The sequence below is a fragment of the Myotis daubentonii genome, chromosome 1 (assembly GCF_963259705.1).
Source record: "Myotis daubentonii chromosome 1, mMyoDau2.1, whole genome shotgun sequence".
NCBI classification, from domain to species: domain Eukaryota; kingdom Metazoa; phylum Chordata; class Mammalia; order Chiroptera; family Vespertilionidae; genus Myotis; species Myotis daubentonii.
Genome location: NC_081840.1, coordinates 54,045,282 through 54,063,192, shown reverse-complemented (window position 1 = coordinate 54,063,192; position 17,911 = coordinate 54,045,282). Strand labels below are relative to the sequence as shown.

At 38.6% G+C, this 17,911-nt stretch overlaps 1 protein-coding gene across 1 annotated transcript in view; it reads right to left on the bottom strand.

Annotated features, from left to right (window-relative positions):
• Window positions 1-17,911, bottom strand: part of PRTG (protogenin) — a 129,731-nt gene that overhangs the window by 57,924 nt on the left and 53,896 nt on the right. The window contains exons 3-8 of the mRNA XM_059670402.1: window positions 6,041-6,185; window positions 5,478-5,611; window positions 3,190-3,327; window positions 2,517-2,675; window positions 1,730-1,889; window positions 284-531 (exon numbers count right to left, since the gene is read on the bottom strand). Coding sequence (XP_059526385.1) covers window positions 284-531; window positions 1,730-1,889; window positions 2,517-2,675; window positions 3,190-3,327; window positions 5,478-5,611; window positions 6,041-6,185 — 984 coding nt within the window. The remainder of the gene's footprint in view (window positions 1-283; window positions 532-1,729; window positions 1,890-2,516; window positions 2,676-3,189; window positions 3,328-5,477; window positions 5,612-6,040; window positions 6,186-17,911) is intronic.

The following is a 17,911-nucleotide window of genomic DNA, read 5'->3' as shown; positions in this document are numbered from 1 at the left end:
TGAAATCCATAAACACACCACTCTATATTTTATCTGGCAGAGATGGTACTTAACTTATAAATAAAAATATCTTAAGCTATACTTATATACACAAAGTATATACTACTACAAAATTTAGAAAAAAATATACACCTGACAGACTAGAGACAATTGCCATAGAACTTCAAAAATAGTATATGAAAAATAAATATTATGTGGATGATGTAAGACATCATTCAGATTGAAAACACAAATCCATGAGTGCAAGTGGAACTCAAAGATAGACACTCCTCTAATTGCTTACCTTCTGCTTTCATGTAGTGCACAGAATAAGCGATGACTTTGTCTGAATTATAAAGTGGCCTCTCCCAAGCTAAAAGGATGGCTGAACTTGACATGGTTTCAGCATGCACATTATAGGGAGCACTGGGACGGTCTTCTGACATTACTACAGTCAGTCGGGCTCTAGATAAAATAGATCCTTGGCTGTTCTCAGCCATGCACTGATAAATAGCATCATCTTCAGGAATAATCTGGTTAATTACCAATTTACTGAAGAAAAGAAAAAAATGTATTTATTTCTATGAAAAATTCTAAGAATAATGTAAAAATAAAGTTAAACTATTGCTACGTGTACTCTCATTTTAAATGACAAAAATTACTACGAACAAAAAAATGTATAGTCAGCCCTACTGAAAAATCTATATGAATTGTTTAAAATTACTCTTATTTTCTGAGTCTACATAAGTAAATACTTGTGATACCCCCAAATGCTGTTTGCTTTAGATGACAGCTTAATTTCTTTTTAAAAACTTGGCTTTCATTAAGAAAATATATTACTTTTAGCATCTAATTTATATAATATTACAATGTGACATAAAATTGAGGTCAACAAAATTTTTTAAAGTTTTGTCCAACATAAATGAGAATGCTACAAAAGATTCATATTTATACTAATAAAAGTGAGTTCTTAAAATCATTAAGTTTGAATTGTGAAGGAATTCTTAGAGAATCAATTATTTCTTGCTAATTTCTTCATTTATAGAAGAAGGAACTGAGATCCCAAGGGTTAATATGCTTGCTTATAATAACTTAGCTACTTGCTCATCAGAAGTATAATCAGGGGAGGGGGGGAGGGGGGAGTGAGGGCATGCGCCAGGGGGTGGGGGGGAGGCCAGGGGAAGGTCAATGGGGGAAAAAAAGGAGACATATGTACTACTATTTGTAATACTTTAAACAATAAAATAGCCGAAACCGGTTTGGCTCAGTGGATAAAGCATCGGCCTGTGGACTGAAGGGTCCCAGGTTTGATTCCGGTCAAGGGCATATACCTTGGTTGCGGGCACATCCCCCGTAGGAGATGTGCAGGAGGCAGCTGATCGATGTTTCTCTCTCATCGATGTTTCTAACTCTCTATCTCCCTTCCTCTCTGTAAAAAATCAATAAAATATATTTTTAAAAGAAAACACAAAAATAAAATAATAAAATAAAATTAAATTAAAAAAGAACTATAAGGTCTTGGGGGAACTGTCCAACATTCATTTCAGTATAGTTAACCACTTCCATGATCTACATATAAAAGGATCTATGTGCATGCTGATATTACAATCTTAGTAAATTTCTTATTTTATTTTAGTGTTAAATACCAAGATAACAAAAGTACTTGATATTATAATTATAGCCATGTAACATTAAAATTACTAAAGCCATTATATCTTATCTAAAATAGTAGCAAAATGACACAGCCTACCTGTTGTACATTTTAATTCTACCATTTGAATGTATCTTTCTTCCGTTTTTCAACCATGACATTTTGGGTGAGGGGATTCCTTCTGCCTGACATACAAATCGAGCAGTGCCAGCTCGAGGCCTTGTTAAACTTTCTGGCCATTCGACAAATAAAGGAGGAGCTGTTTAAAAAAAAAGAAAAAAGAAAGAAAAATATATTTCTGTGATCCCAATAGGGAATGATACAAAGAGTCAAGGAAGAGTAGAGAAAATGACCAAGTCCCACCCCTGAAAATATGTGACATTTTGAGCCTCCTGTCTACGCTCTACATGTATTTATCCAGATGCCTTTCCATGCATTGCTCAGGGAGATGTCCACTTCACCCTCGCTTTCCTTATTGAGACCATCTATATAAACACTCAAAAAATATATGTACCATAATCCTATTTAACTAAGCCCAATACATAGCCTCTTGTGAATCCATATAGACAATCAACAGATTACAGTTTTAGATTGGTGAATGGGTATATGGATTTGTGGGTAGGTGAGGAGAAAAGAGGGAAGCTTAAGTAAGAAGGAATATAATGGTATACAGGTAAACAGAAGAGTGACTTGAGAATAACAGCTATATTTTAACATAGGACTTTAATTTTCTCCTAAAAATTATCATTAGATTAAGAAACTTCAGCTCAACCTTCATACTGGTAATACAAAATTCAAGAAAGGTGGAAGTAAGCTATGCATGAGATAAAACAGCAAATGTGAAAATGTAAGATTCTCTAGAATACAGGAAAAAAAGAAAACATACCTAATACAGTTAAAGTTGCCATGGCAACTGTAAAGTTTCGTGTGCCTGGGATAGTGGCCCGACAAACATATATACCAGCATGTTGCAGCTGGACATCAGATATCATGAGGTTACCATTTCCAAGTACCCGAGTATTAAAGACATCAATGGACTTGTGATCTATTTCAGAGAGAATACTTCAGTTAAAACAATGTAAAACAGAATCAAAAATCAGTTTCAGCCCTAATCGGTTTGGCTCAGTGGATAGAGCGTCGGCCTGCGGACTCAAGGGTCCTGGGTTCAATTCAGGTCATGTACCTTGGCTGAGGGCACATCCCCAGTTGGGGGGGGGGGGTGCAGGAGGCAGCTGATCGATGCTTCTCTCTCATCGATGTTTCTAACTCTCTTTCCCTCTCCCTTCCTCTCTGTAAAAAATCAATAAAATATATATTTAAAAAAAATTAGTTCCAAAGATCATTCTCCAAACAATCCTATCATAAAAAGTATAAAATTCTCTACACTAAAACCATTCCTCTGTACACTAACGTGCCAAAAAGTTAAAAACCACCTAATTGCCAAACGTGTTTTGTTATATTTTATCAGTTTCACTATAATGAACAAAATTTAAAGAACACCCACAACCCTATATATGTGCCCTGACTGGGAATCAAACCCCCACCCCCCGAAGACATACCCAGACGGCTCCAAGAAATGATTGGTTTGGGACTTCCTGTGGCCATGCATTCCAAAACAACAGTCTGATGGAGAGATGTGGTTATGTTCTGTGGACCTGCTATAATGGTTGGTGTGTAGAAAGATTTAGACTCCTTAGCTTTGGAGAGAAAAAGGCAGAATATAAAAAATAAATTGTAAGTGAAAATATCTATTGTAAGTTATTCACTTTTTTCTTTTTTTTTTAAACTCACATAACATACAATTCACCTAATTTGAAGTATAATTCAATGGTTTTTAGTATTTTCAGAGTTGTGCACCCATCACCAAATCAATTTTAAAACATTTTCATTACCCCAAAAGAAATCCCATACCCATTAACAGTCACTCTCCAAGTTCCTCTTCCCATAGCCCGGCAACCACACTAAGCTACTTTCTGTCTTCTGTCTCTCTGGATTTATATATTCTAGACATTTCATTAAAAAAAAGAACCGTACATTACATGGTCCTTCCTTTGTGACTGGCTTCTTTTAACAGCATGTTTTCAAGATTCATCCATGTTGTAGTAGTGCCAGTACTTCATATCTTTTTATTAAACAATAACAGAATGATTATATAAATAGAACACATTTTATTAATCCATTCATCAGCTGATGGACATGAGTTGTTTCCATATTATTCATTTTTAATTGCGGTTGAAAGATTCATTGAATACTTTCACTAATGTTTTTAAGAATTCATGTGACAATAGGAGGAAGGGAAGGAGGAGAGTGCTTTTGTTTCTATCTTTTATACCAGGAAGCTGACAGATAATACCTCAAATTAAAACAAAGCTTTAAAAATATAATTGCAGTCTCTTCATGATTTTCAAAACAAATTTTTTACTTTACAGGGTCTTTTGAGAAGTAATAGCTCTTGTGAAGAGGAAACAATCAAGTGAAGTTTAACAGTGTCTTTGGTCCAAGTTTTCTCCCAGTATATTCAAGTAAATTTAATTATTTTAAAATAAAAATCAGCATCTATGTATAATTCCATTTTAGCACTATATATATTTCTTCATATTAGTCTCAAGCTAATTTCCCTTTCAATTATATTCATGTATGGCAAAATGAAAAAATTTATGTTCATTTAATGTTAACAATAATACTTTCTGAGTATTGGAATTGGGGATATTTTAAAACTATATTATGTTTTTATACTTTTTAAAAATCTTCACCTGAGGATATGTCTTTTGATTTTGGAGAGAGAGGAAGGAGAGCAGGGGGAGAGAGAGACAGAGAGAGGCATCAATTGGTTGTTGCTTGTATGCATCCTGACTGGGAATTGAACCCACGACCCTATATATGTGCCCTGACTGGGAATCAAACCCGTGACCCTTTTGGTGGATGGGGTGATGTTATAAACAACTAAGCCACCAGGTCAGAATATATCTTTGTACTTTTTTACTTTTATAAACATTGTTCTTTATAATAAGCATGTATTTTTTCACAAATGCAAATTATGATTTTTCTTAAAATAACAAACAAAAAATACCAAACTGAAAACAAGTATCTCTTTATTGACAATGGACAATTCTGGTGGAAATGGATAACTGTTATTTTCCTTTTTGTATTTCATATACACATATATATATTAGAGGCCTAGTGCAGGAATTCATGCACGGGTGGGGTCCGGCCAGCCCACCCAGATCAGGGCTGATTGGGCTGGGCAGAGGGGATGTGGGAGATTGGCTGGCCAACCCCATCCCCAATCAGGGTTGGGGGGCCAGCCAGGGGTGGGGTCGGCCAGGGGGAGGGGCCGTGGGCAGTTGGCAGGCTGGCCACACCCCCTGGTGGAATTCCTGGTTGAACTCCTGGTCAAGGGGACAATTTGCATATTAGCCTTTTATTATATAGGGCTAGAGTCCCAGTGCACAAAATTTGTGCACTGATAGTGTCCCCAGTGGCTGGTGGTGGCCTGTCGGGTACTCCCTCCCTTCCCCCAGTTGCTCCGCCCCCTGGTCGAACTCCCAGAAGAACTCCTGGTCGAGGGGACAATTTGCATACTACGCTTTTAATATATAGGATTTTTAAAAGTGAAATATTTACAAAAAAACCAATCTTTCTTAAAGATATTGACTCTAACATGACATATAACAAGCTAGCCTATGAAAGAAGAGTTGTTTAATATATAAAAATGACCATTTTCCAAATAGATTACAGTATTTTAAATGAAATTAAAGTACTATTTGATGGCATACTATTATAGCCAGAAAATAAAAATTAATAGTTGTGTCAATTAAAAACTAAAAACAGAACTTCTACGAGGTACCTGGAATCACTGTTAGAGAAGCCTCCATACTTTTACGCCTGTGGGCTACAGTAGCAGCAACACAACGATAATTTCCAGCATCCCTTGGGCCAACATCATAGATCTGCAATACCCCTGTTGGTAGGGCAGTTACCCTGCTATGAGAAGAAAGATGATTAAACTCTTTGTAGTAGATTTTAACATATATTCTATAACATTTCACATATTCAACCCTTTAAAGTGGCAAATGCATTACTTTACAGACCTTTTAATATATATTAGCTTGATTCAATGATTTTCATTTGTGTCACCACAGTTCCCTAAAACATAACTATCTATGCAGTGTCTGGTTTGTGTACTTCAGTTGCAAGTTCCATCCCCAGCCCTGCTTGGGTGTGTGTAGGAGGCAACCAATCGATGTTTCCATCTGTCTGTCCCCCATCCTCCCACTCTCTCTTAAAAAACCAATGGAGAAAATATCCTCAGGTGAGGATTACCCAAGAAGTTGATTATTGACACCATCTATGAAAATGAGTTCCATAATGGTCTTTGTCCCATATAGTCTCATGAAAAGCTGTATTTACCTGTCCATAGTTACAGGTAGAGTTGTTCGATTTAATTCCCATGTTATAATTGCAGGAGGGTTTGATGAAATCTTGCATGCAAATCTAGCAATTCCACCTTCTTGGACCTCAGTAGAAACCGGCTGAACTTCAAATGCAGAAATAGCTGTAAGAAAATTTGACAAATTCAGAATACGTACATGAACTATTAGACTATACTTGGGAATAGCATTACACTAGATATTATTTATCAGACTTGGACTCTTTCTCAGATGTTAAGACCATCCTGATGTAACCAACACAAAAATAATTTAGAGAATAATTATTTAAGAAATCACTGAGCAGTTGCCCAAATCAAGAGTCTTTCCCAGGATGAAATTCTAGCCAAGTTCTTAAGAAACTTACAGCCTGTGCAGAGGAAAAAAAATTAACACGACTGAAACAAAAACAAACAATTAATAAAAGTATTTAATTACATACCAAACTGTGGTACAAACTTCAGACACTACTCTATTTCAGAGGAGAGGGAAATCAAGGCAGATTAGAGGAGTAAAAACCATTTACAGAGATTGGTTTTAAATTGAGTTTTGAATAATCTAGTAGGTTTAGATAAAAAGGGAAAAATAGAAATAACATGAATGCAATAACAAAAGTGGAAGAAGAAAGAAATAAAGCAGATTTGTAGCATGGTACAAAGTAAGACATCACTAAAGATTTTTGAGCAAAGAAATGTCATGATAGTAGTATTTGGAAAAAATAAATCAGGCTGTTACACAGGATGGACTGAGAAACAGAAAGCCTTGAATCAAGACCAACAGGTTGTTTAAACAGGACGACAACGGGGTGGTGGCAGTGAGAAGGGCCAGGCTCTACAGACACCTTAATGAAAACAAGGACTTGGTTATTTTGGATGCAGATATGTCACTCTGTGTTTGGAATCAAATGAGGGTGGGTGGTATTGATGTTGCAGACTAAAGAGAAGACCAATGGTGTGCTGATGACCAAAAGGTAGAGAGACTTGAGAGACTGTTTTTAGACTCACACATTTCCAAACTAAAGCTAAATCTTGAAGTGTTGCCATTTTCAAGATAATTCTGTCCCATGTTAGGCAGGCCTCCAGGAATTGGTCGTCAGTGTCCCTGGTTTTACATTTTGACAGAGTCCAGACTCCAGGTAATAGTGAGGTTTTCCTTCCCTCTCTAAGTCTTCCGGGATAGAAAGAAAGGGCCCTAATGATGGTCTTACTCCCCCTCCTCAGATTCCAGTTCAAAATTATATCTATATGCCTTTATGGTTTATCAATAAAGTGAGAAGTTATGAAGAAAAGTAGAGGGACTGTGGTCTAGATGACGTATGTTTCATTAGACTGGGAAGGGTAAAAGGTCACAGAAGACTTACATTCTGCCTTAGACTTGACTTCATTAGTCTGTAAATGGATCACAGACCTTTAGAGGAATAGGACAAAGCCAGTGAATAATGACGAAAATATTCTTAAAGGCATCTACTTCCAAAAAGGGTGGAGTGGTGGTATATTAACTGTTTTGGTGCTGGCAACAAAATATTTCTGCTTCCTCAAGAACAGGTCCCACAAGGTAAGAACCATTCTCCTAATCACTGTCATGTTCTTGTTTCATTCTCATTTCCCTTGTGTGTACAGTGTTTTCCAGAAACTACATGACAGGTGACATCACAACAGACTCAGTGCAGAAGCAAGTATGTGTAAGAATCCAGCTGTCTTCTAGTAAGGTGATTAGAGATTTGCACAAATGCACAACGATGCCACTCTTCTCACTAAAATATTTTTGCTTTGGAAAATAGCTGTTTCATAAAATGTGTTATGTTAATATGTAATGAATCAATGTTTTCATTTTTTAAATTAATCTGCATTTTATTACTTTATTTATTTAAAGCAATTTTTAAATCTTACCCAAGGATATGTATGTTTATTTTTTTATTTTAGAGTGGAAGGGAGAGAAATAGAGATAAACATCAATGTGAGAGTGAAACATTGATTGGTTACCTCCCATATGTGCCCTGAATGGCAACCTGGGTATGTGACCTGATTGGGAATCGAATCCGTAACCTGAAGAATTCCTGGTCAGGGCACATACCCAGGTTAGCAGTTTGATTCTCGGTTGGGGTGCATACAGAGTCAACCAACTGATGTTTCTCTCTCTCCCTCTGCCTTCTTGTCTCTCTAAAACAAATGAAAATATATCCTCAGGTGAGGATTAGAAATTGTTTTAATTTCTAATAATAAGTATCAATAGATACAACCTACACAAATAAAAGCTCTCTGGGGTCCTCAATAAGTTTAAGAGTATAAAAAGTAAGACTAAAATATTTGAGATCCCTATTCAAGAACATCAAACCTGAAAATCATTACTATTTTTCTTTTTAATTGCTTCTGTAATCATTTTCTAGGGTGTTAATCTACTTACAAACATTTTTATTTTGGATCAAACCAATGCCTTATCTATTAAATAATTAGAGAATAGATGGTTATATTTATGTCCAAAATATCAGTTTCACATTCATAATGCCCTGATTTCTTAATAACAATGTAAGCTTATCTATCCTATATAATAGAGGTAATATGCAAATTGACCCTCACGCCATAACACCGTCACAAGATGGTGGCGTGCACAGTGGGGGCGGGGCTGGCAGCCGCTCCATGCAGCTCCCGCCAGGTTTCCTGTGGCCCCATGGAGCCGTGGGGGTCCTGGTGTCCGCTTTGTGCAGCTTCTGCCGGGGTTTCCGCAACCCCCAAAACATTCATATTTTGGGGGAATGAGGACCTAAGTTTCCATAAATTTAATGCCTGCTTTATGAAGTACTAATTTCTCTTATTGGTTTTCCATGTGTAATAGGGTGACTTTTAGTTCTGGCCATCATTGACAATCCAGTCCAGTGATGGCGAACCTTTGGCCAAAAAAACGAGTTCGCGTGTCACCTCTGACACGCAAACTCATTTTTTTGGTTGATTTTTCTTTGTAAATGGCATTTAAATATATAAAATAAATAACAAAAATATAAATCTTTGTTTTACTATGGTTGAAAATATCAAAAGATTTCTGTATGTGACACAGCACCAGAGTTAAGTTAGGGTTTTTCAAAATGCTGACACGCCAAGCTCAAAAGGTTCACCATCACTGATCCAGTCTATGCCCAACTTAAAGATTTTAAGGTGGGTCTTTTATCTTATTCTTCCCCAGCCTTTACCTCTTTAGATGGAAACAGCTAATATAGTTTAACTTTTCTTTATAAAATAGTTCTTCCAGTCCTACCTATTTGAACAACTTCTTCAATTACTCCACAATGAATCAAGCACCCAATTCAGTATGTTTTATCCCATCTACTGTATATTTCTCCCATATCTGACTTCTCTGCATCCCTAATAGTCTTCCCTTCCATTCAGGCTCCTGCCATCTACTGCCTGGAAGTCTTGCAGGAACCTTTTAGGTGACATCTCCCCTACCATCAGAGTTACCACCAGAGTGACAGTCAAAAAACATAAATTTGATTGTGTTCCTGATTAATTAGTCCCTGCAAAACTCACACTTGTTTTCAACCACTTACAATTAATTATGTTTCACAAACACTGAATACCCCATGATATTTCATACCTGTGAGCATTACATGAGTACTTCCTTCTCTCTCGAATATCCTAGTCCTTTTGTCCACCTGATGAAATTCTCTCACTTGTTAAAACCTAGATCACTTGGCCCATACTTTGAGTTGTTCCTGACCCTTTTATCTGCAACTTCTGTACATTGCAGACCTTTATTGCTATCAGTATCTCACAGTATTTTAACCACTTGTTCACAGTCTTTCTCCCCTTCTATACTATGAGCTCCCTGAGCACCAGTAGGGTCACATTCTTTGCAGGATCCCTTAAGATAGTGAATGGCACGACTTGGCACCAAAACAGTACTTGTTGAATTGATCTGAAATTTTTTTTAAAATTCTCCAATTCTATTAGGTCTTTAAACACAGTAGTCAGAAATGTAGAGAGTTTTCCAGGTACAAATACCAAGGCTTAGGAAAATAATGCTTTGTTTGTTTGTTTACTATAATTCTAAATGATATCTAATATTTTAGTGGTGTTATTTTTAGAGATAAAAATCTGTCTCTCCTCTATTAAAGGATTTTTAGAAAGATTCAATAAGTCAATATAGTGAGAGCTCTTTATATATATTACAAGACTTTTTATAAATATTGTGATTCCTAAAACTAAAAATAATGACTCTGTTGCTTGGAGTAATTTCATTCCAACCACTTAGGCATTTGAGTGTTTTTACTCTGAATTTCAGCTAACCAATCAAACAATATGACCCCCTGAATCTTTCCCCTGAATCCTTTTTCCCCCCATATGAGTAAGTCTATGAAACCTCTAAGTTATAAAAATTGAACTATATGTAATACTTTGAACAATAAAGAACTATTTTAAAAAATTGAACCAACATTTCACTTTAGGTTAAATGTACTAGAACCTCGAAGTTACAAAATCATGAGAACTAAAAGGCTTTATTAAGATACTAGAGGCCCAGTGCACAAAATTCGTGCACAGCGGGTGGGGGTGTCGCTTCAGCCCAGCCTGCAACCTCTCTCATCTGCAGGATTGGGCCTAAACTGGCAGTCGGACATCCTCTCAGAATCCGGGACCACTGGCTCCTAACTGCTCACCTGCCTGCCTGCCTGATCGCCCCTAACTTCCCCCCACCCCCAGACTTGTTGCCCCTAACTGTCCCCCCTGCCGGCCTGGTCGCCCCATGAAGCCTGCTGTTTGGTCATTACTGTGAGGGCATCCTGATCAATTTGCATATTACCCTTTTATTAGTATAGATAAATCACATAGCATATAATTTATGTACCATCCAATACACTCATTTAGAGTATATAATTCAATGGTTTTTAGTAAATTCAAAGAGTGTACAATCATCCCATAATCAATTTTAGAATATTTTCATCACTCCAAAATGAAATCCCATATCCTTCAGTTATCACTCCATAATCTTCCGATCTCCTCCCAAATCCAAGCCCTAGGCTAGTGATGGCAAACCTATGACACGACACGCGTGTCAGAGGTGACACGTGAACTCATTTTTTTGGTTGATTTTTCTTTGTTAAATGGCATTTAAATATATAAACTAAATACCAAAAATATAAATCTTTGTTTTACTATGGTTTCAAGTATCAAAAAATTTCTATATGTGATACAGCACCAGAGTTATGTTAGGGTTTTTCAAAATGCTGACACGCTGAGCTCAAAAGGTTCGCCATCACTGTCGTAGGCAATCACTAGTTTGGTGTCTTTCCTCCCCTCAGCTTTACTGAAATATAATTGACATATAGCAGTGTGTACAATGTGATAATCTGATACACATGTTGGAAAATGATTAACATGTAAGGTTAGTTAACACATTGATTCAATAAGGGTATTTCTTGATCTCACTCTAGTTTTCAGCCAGATCTAAAGCAAGTTCTAAAGATATATTTTTTAAAAATTCCCCACTTTTATATTTAACATGTCTAACTTTTTTGTCCTCTTTGAAAATTTAACTCACTGGCAAAATAATTTTTCCCCAAGAAGACCAAGCCAGATACTCCTTGGGACTCTCATCAGCACCTTTGAGACTGAAGAAAAAGCAGCATTCATTATTCAACAATGAAATTAAGTCCCATCTTTCTGTTTGTACCTCCTCCATCTGGGCACCAACCCCATCCTCTTCTCTCACCTCTGTGAACCCGATACAGGCATCTCTCTACCTCTCTCCTGCATATTCAAACTCCTCCTAGTTCATTCCTTCAGCCTGTAAAAGTGGTCAAGTCTCTCCCAACCTCAAAAAACAAGAACAAAACTCCATACCTCTCTTTATGGTATGTGTCCCTCTAGCAGCTATTCACCTTCTCTCCTCCCCCTCGGATCAAAACTTTCCTAAAGAATAGTTTATTCTAGTCGCCACCCCCCTTCTTCCTCTCTGACTTTATGCCTCAAATACCTAGTATGCCTTCTTACCCTATTATTTTACTGAAACTGTGTCTATGACATTGAGCACTCCTTGTTCTCTTATTTCACTGACTCCTTGTCAAGGGCTCTCCCTGTTCCTCTGTCCTTCCCTTTCAGAGAGTCTCTGTTCTTTTCTCTCTACACATTCTCACTGGGTGAGCCCATCCACTCTTGGTTTTCAGCTACATCCATCTATTGCTGATGACTCCCCCAGATACATCCTCCAGTTTAGATCCCTATCCTCAGAGCTTCATACTGATAGCTTCAACTGCCTACTGGGCATCTTCACCTGTAATTTGTAAAAGGCACTTCTATTCCTTTATCACATCCCAAATGAAATCATCTTCCTTCTTCCAAGCCTATACCTATCTCAATTTGTCACACCACCACTATGACCATTCACCTGAGAGAGACTACTGACTCCTTTTGCACTCTTCCTTCAATCACCTGCTCCCACTGATTTTAAATCCTAAATATAGGTCAAATTCATTTATGCGTCTCTGTTTCAACATCTCTCACTGGAGCCATTATTAAAGCTTCTTATCTTCCCCAGCCGAATAGCTCAGTTGGTTGGAGCGTCGTCCCAATGTGCTAAAGTTGCAGGTTCAATCCCCAGTCAGGGCACATACAAGAATCAAGAAATGAATGCATAAATAGGTGGAACAGCAAATCAATGTTTGTCTTTCTCTTTCTCTCTCTCTCTCCCTTCATCTCTCTAACATCAATTTTAAAAATTTTTAAATCTTTGATCTGTTCTCTCTGCTTGCATCTCCCTTTTACCCCCAACTTTCAAAAACATCCTCCAGACACACACCCGTGTTTGATATGGACACATGGGTCTCACAAGAGGCTTCCATCTATTAATTTAAAGGCTTCTAAGGTTAATCTATTACTGCTAAACTCAACAAAGAAATAATCTCATAAAAATGTGGTTCTAATTTTTAATGCTGTCATAAAGTACTATGCCTTAACAACTCCTCCTTCCAAATCTTTAAATTGCTTAACCTAATTATTAAAAAAATTGAATGTATATATCCCTATTACATCAAAAGGAACAAATATCTTTCTTTATGCCAACTATATATTTTTAACTCTTTCTGTATGGGTGCATTCTCAATAAACAGATTTATTGGCTATTTTTTTGCAAAGAAAAAAAAAAAAGTAGTTTGGCATCAATTACTCCAAAACCGAACTGTTTTATGGTAAGCAAACAACAGTATTTAAATATTCCATACTAATTACTTATATTAAAAAGCAATGAATAGCCCTAGCTGGTTTGGCTCAATGGACACAGCGCCGGCTTGTGGACTGAAGGGTCCCATGCTCCATTCTGGTCAAGGACACATATCTTGTTTGCAGGCTCCTCCTCGGCTCAGGCCCTGGTCCGGGCTCATGCAGGAGGCAACCAATCGATGTATTTCTTTCACATCGGTATTTCTGTCTTTTCCTCTCTCTTCCACTCTCTCTAAAAGTCAATGGAAAAATATCCTCAGGTGAGGATTAAAGAAACAAACAAAAAACAATGAATATTTCTGCTATTAAAGATATACGTTATAACTATGACACAAAGAAGTTATCAATCCCACTATCTGTATAATCACACCATTCATTAGTTTGTAGTTAGCTCATGCTTTCAGGCTTTGAATCATGCAATTGTTCATAAAACAATGGGCCAGATTAACTATCTCCCCAATCAGAAGAAGATTTTAACCCACTGTATGCCATCAGCGCCTGTAGACACAAGCGGTGGACCTTCCCCACATGCCACACGCGTCTATAAAAAAAAATGTTTTCCCTAGGAGAAACTAAGATGGTGGCATAGGGAAACACCGAAACTGCTGCCTCCTACAACAACTTCAAAACACAATAAAAAGACAAAACGGACATCATCCAGAACTTACAAGAAGGTTGGCGGAGTGGAAATTCTACAACTAGAAGGAAAGAGAAAAGCAAATTGAGGGTCAGGAGCTGCGGAAGTAAAGTGCAGAGGTACGGAGGCTCGAGAGGGCGCGAAAAGGGGCTGGTACCTGAGGACGCGGCTGTCTTTTTGAATCGGGAGGGAGTCACAAGCTCCCGACTGCTCTGAACTCCGGTTCCGGGGAGTCTCTGGGGACCCAGGACTCATACGGGGAGAAACTGGACTGTCTGGCAGCGGGCAGAACTCAGAACTCGAGGGCGGCTTTCCCTCAGAGGTGCTTGCAGCAATTACCAGGACACTGAGATGCGCGCTGCCCCTTAGGGCAGGGCTGAGAATTCGCCATAGTTCCTTGCTCCGCCCTTTGATTCCCTGAGACCCCACCCCACCCAGGCTTTGGCAGAGGCTTTTGCATATGAATGCCCTGGCCCTTTGCAACCTGAAAATTAACTAACAAACTGCAGCTGGGCCACAGACCCAGAACTTCCAAGAGAAGGCCCAAGGCCCCACAGCAGCTTGCATTGCTTCACAGCTGGGCCTCATCAGGGCACCTCCAAACTCCAAAAAAGGAAGGAGAATCTGCAGTTCTCTTCATAGCTCCTGCTGGGTAACCTCCAAGAGCCAGTGTACCCAGTGGTCAGAGGGGGACCATCCGGATTACAACTCCGCAGATCCATAAGGGACACACCCAGGGGGCAGACTCAGTGAGCACCAAAGCCCCACTGAAGCAAGTCTTGCCGCAGAAGGGTGTCTCCAGCACAGAAGTTCTCCCACTGCAGACACAGCCGATTCTCACTGCCAATTGGCCTGGAGGTCATTTCCTCCCAGTGATCCTACAACAATCAAGGCATAACTACAACAAGACTGTGCACAAAGCCCACAAGGGGGTGCACCAAGAGTGTCCACCTCAGGTAACGGGGGAGGCTGAGCCACTGGGCCCTACAGGACACCTAGCACACAAAACCACTCTACCAACACAGGGAAGCATAAAAAATGCGGAGACAAAGAAACAGGTCACAAATGACAGAAATGGAGGAAAGCAAACGACTGGATATAGAGTTCAAAACCACGTTTATAAGGTTTTTCAAGAATTTTATGGAAACCGCCAATAAATTTAGTGAGACCCTCAAGAAATCTAGTGAGACCCTTGAGGATATGAAAAAGGACCAACTAGAAATTAAGCATACACTGACTGAAATAAAGAATAATTTACAGAGATCCAACAGCAGACAAGAGGATCCCAAGAATCAAGTCAAAGATTTGAAATACAAAGAAACAAAAAATACCCAACCGAAAAAGAAAAAAGAAAAAAGATTCCAAAAATATGAAGACAGTGTAAGGAGCCTCTGGGACAACTTCAAGCGTACCAACATCAGAATTATAGGGATACCAGAAGAAGAGAGAGGGCAAGATATTGAAAACCTATTTGAAGAAATAATGACAGAAAACTTCCCCTACCTGGTGAAAGAAATAGACTTACAAGTCCAGGAAGCGCAGAGAACCCCAAGCGAAAGGAATCCAAAGAGGACCACACCAAGACACATCATCATTAAAATTCCAAGAGCAAAAGACAAAGAGAGAATCTTAAAAGCAGCAAGAGAAAGAAAGTCAGTTACCTACAAGGGAGTACCCATACGACTGTCAGCTGATTTCTCAACAGAAACCATGCAGGCCAGAAGAGAGTGGCAAGAAATATTCAAAGTGATGAATAGCAAGAACCTACAACCAAGATTACTTTATCCAGCAAAGCTATCATTCAGAATAGAAGGTCAGATAAAGAGCTTCACAGATAAGAAAAAGCTAAAGGAGTTCATTACCACCAAACCAGCATTATATGAAATGCTGAAAGGTATTCTTTAAGAAGAGGAAGAAGAAAAAGGAACTCTTACCATTTGCTACAGCATGGATGGAACTGGAGAGCGGATAAATACCACATGATCTCACTCATTTGTGGAATATAATGAACAACATAAACTGATGAACAAGGACTGATCCAGAGACGGAGAGGCATTGATTGGACTGTCGGGCCTTGGAGGGAAGGTAGGGGAGGGTGGGGGTAAGGGGGAAAGATCAACCAAAGGACTTATATGCAAGCATTTAGGCCTAACCAATGGACATGGACAACGGGGGGGGGTGGTGGTGGTGAGGGCATGAGCAGGGGGTGGGGGGGGTAGGGGGTAACGTGGGGATAAGGACACATATGTAATATCTTAATCAATAAAAAATATATTTTTAAAAAAAGTTTTCCCTAAATGGCAGCCCCAACCAACTTTAAAATCATTTGTTTGTGATAATTTTCAGCTGAAAATATTCAATTGTGAGTAATATGTTTATTTTTATAATATTCATTGCAAATTGATTTTTTTAAATTAAATTCAAAATATCGTGGCCTGTGGCGATGGTTTTCATTTTAGATGGCAGTTAACTGGTTAATCAGACTTATTTTAGACTAACGGAATCTCTTCTAAGTTAACTAATTAATTAAGTCAACAAATATTTATTCAACATCTAGAACATTCTCGGTACAAAGGATCCAGTAATGAGCAAAACAGAAACTCTACCCTCAGGGATCTTTGTCTAGTGATGGAGAAAGACAACTAAATCACTATGCAAGTATATAACTTCAAACTGTGATAAATGCTCTAAAGGAAAGTACAAGTGTTATGAAAGCATATCACAGAGGTTATAATAATGACACAAACGATGGCCTAACATCAGCCGTGGGCAAACTACGGCCCGCGGGCTGGATCCGGCCCGTTCGGCTGTTCTATCCGGCCCTCGGAGCCGAAAGAGCGAAGGGTTCTCTTGCTCTCCCCTCCGCTCCTTCACCAGCAGCAGTGTTAACATGGCAACGTCGGGAAACACGGCCGCAGCTCCTTCTTCCGAGTCCAGTTTAAGAACCCATTGTGGCCCTCGAGTCAAAAAGTTTGCCCACCCCTGGCCTAACATGTATTTTCTTGCCAGGCAGCATTTTAAGTACTTTACATAATCTAATTTAATCCTCACAACTGTTACTATGCCAATTTTCAGTTGAGAAAACTGAGTCACAGACAGATTACTCAACTTGCTCAAGGTTATACTGCTGGTAAGTTGTGAGGCTGGGATCTGAATGCAGGAAATTTCTGGATAATCTATATGAATTCTCTGCTGAGTAAAAGTGTGAGACCCTCGACTTTTTTGTGGAAGATAAAAATTACTGGTTCTACTTCCAAACATTCTACTGCTCAGGTATAAGTTAGTATGTTTTTTTGCTTTCTACCTGGGTAAGAATATATGTTAAGTTCCTGAATTTCCAAAACAGAATAATACCTTTAAACTCCTGCATACTAGGACTTTGAAGCTATAGGTCTCATCTCAAACAAAATCATCTCTATTCTTAGGATCCTCTTAAAGATAGAAAAGGTAAGAATGCATGTAAATTAAATTACTAGCATATACTACCTTCTAAAGTTTATTTAGGAAACAAGTATTTTTTAAAAACATGGATCTCTTTTTAAAAGTTGGCCTAATGGGAACACAAGCTATTCCTTTTTTATTATTATCCTAGTTATAAGCCCACACACTTCTCGTCATCAAAAAGAGAGGGGGGAGGAGGGGGAGGGAGAGGGGAGGAGGAGTAGGGAAGGGGAAGGGGAGAGGGAGAGGGGAAGGGAGAGGGAGAGGGAGAGGGAGAGAGGGAGAGAGGGAGAGAGAGTATAGAGGTAGGGAAACCACTTAAGAGGCTACTAGAGCAGCAGACTGTGAATTTGCATGATGCAAGAGTATGTAGGAATGGAAGGGACAGCACAAATAAGAGATGTTGTCCACTGAACATCATCTGGCCATGAGACATTCAAGGGAAATGGTGAGAAGGACCCAAATGGTTCTGAGGTTTCTGGCCTATATACAGTATGTACTATATGGAAGGTAGACGGACAGTAAGGTGCCAGACCAGAGAACATAGGAGAAGAGATCAGATGGACTGGTG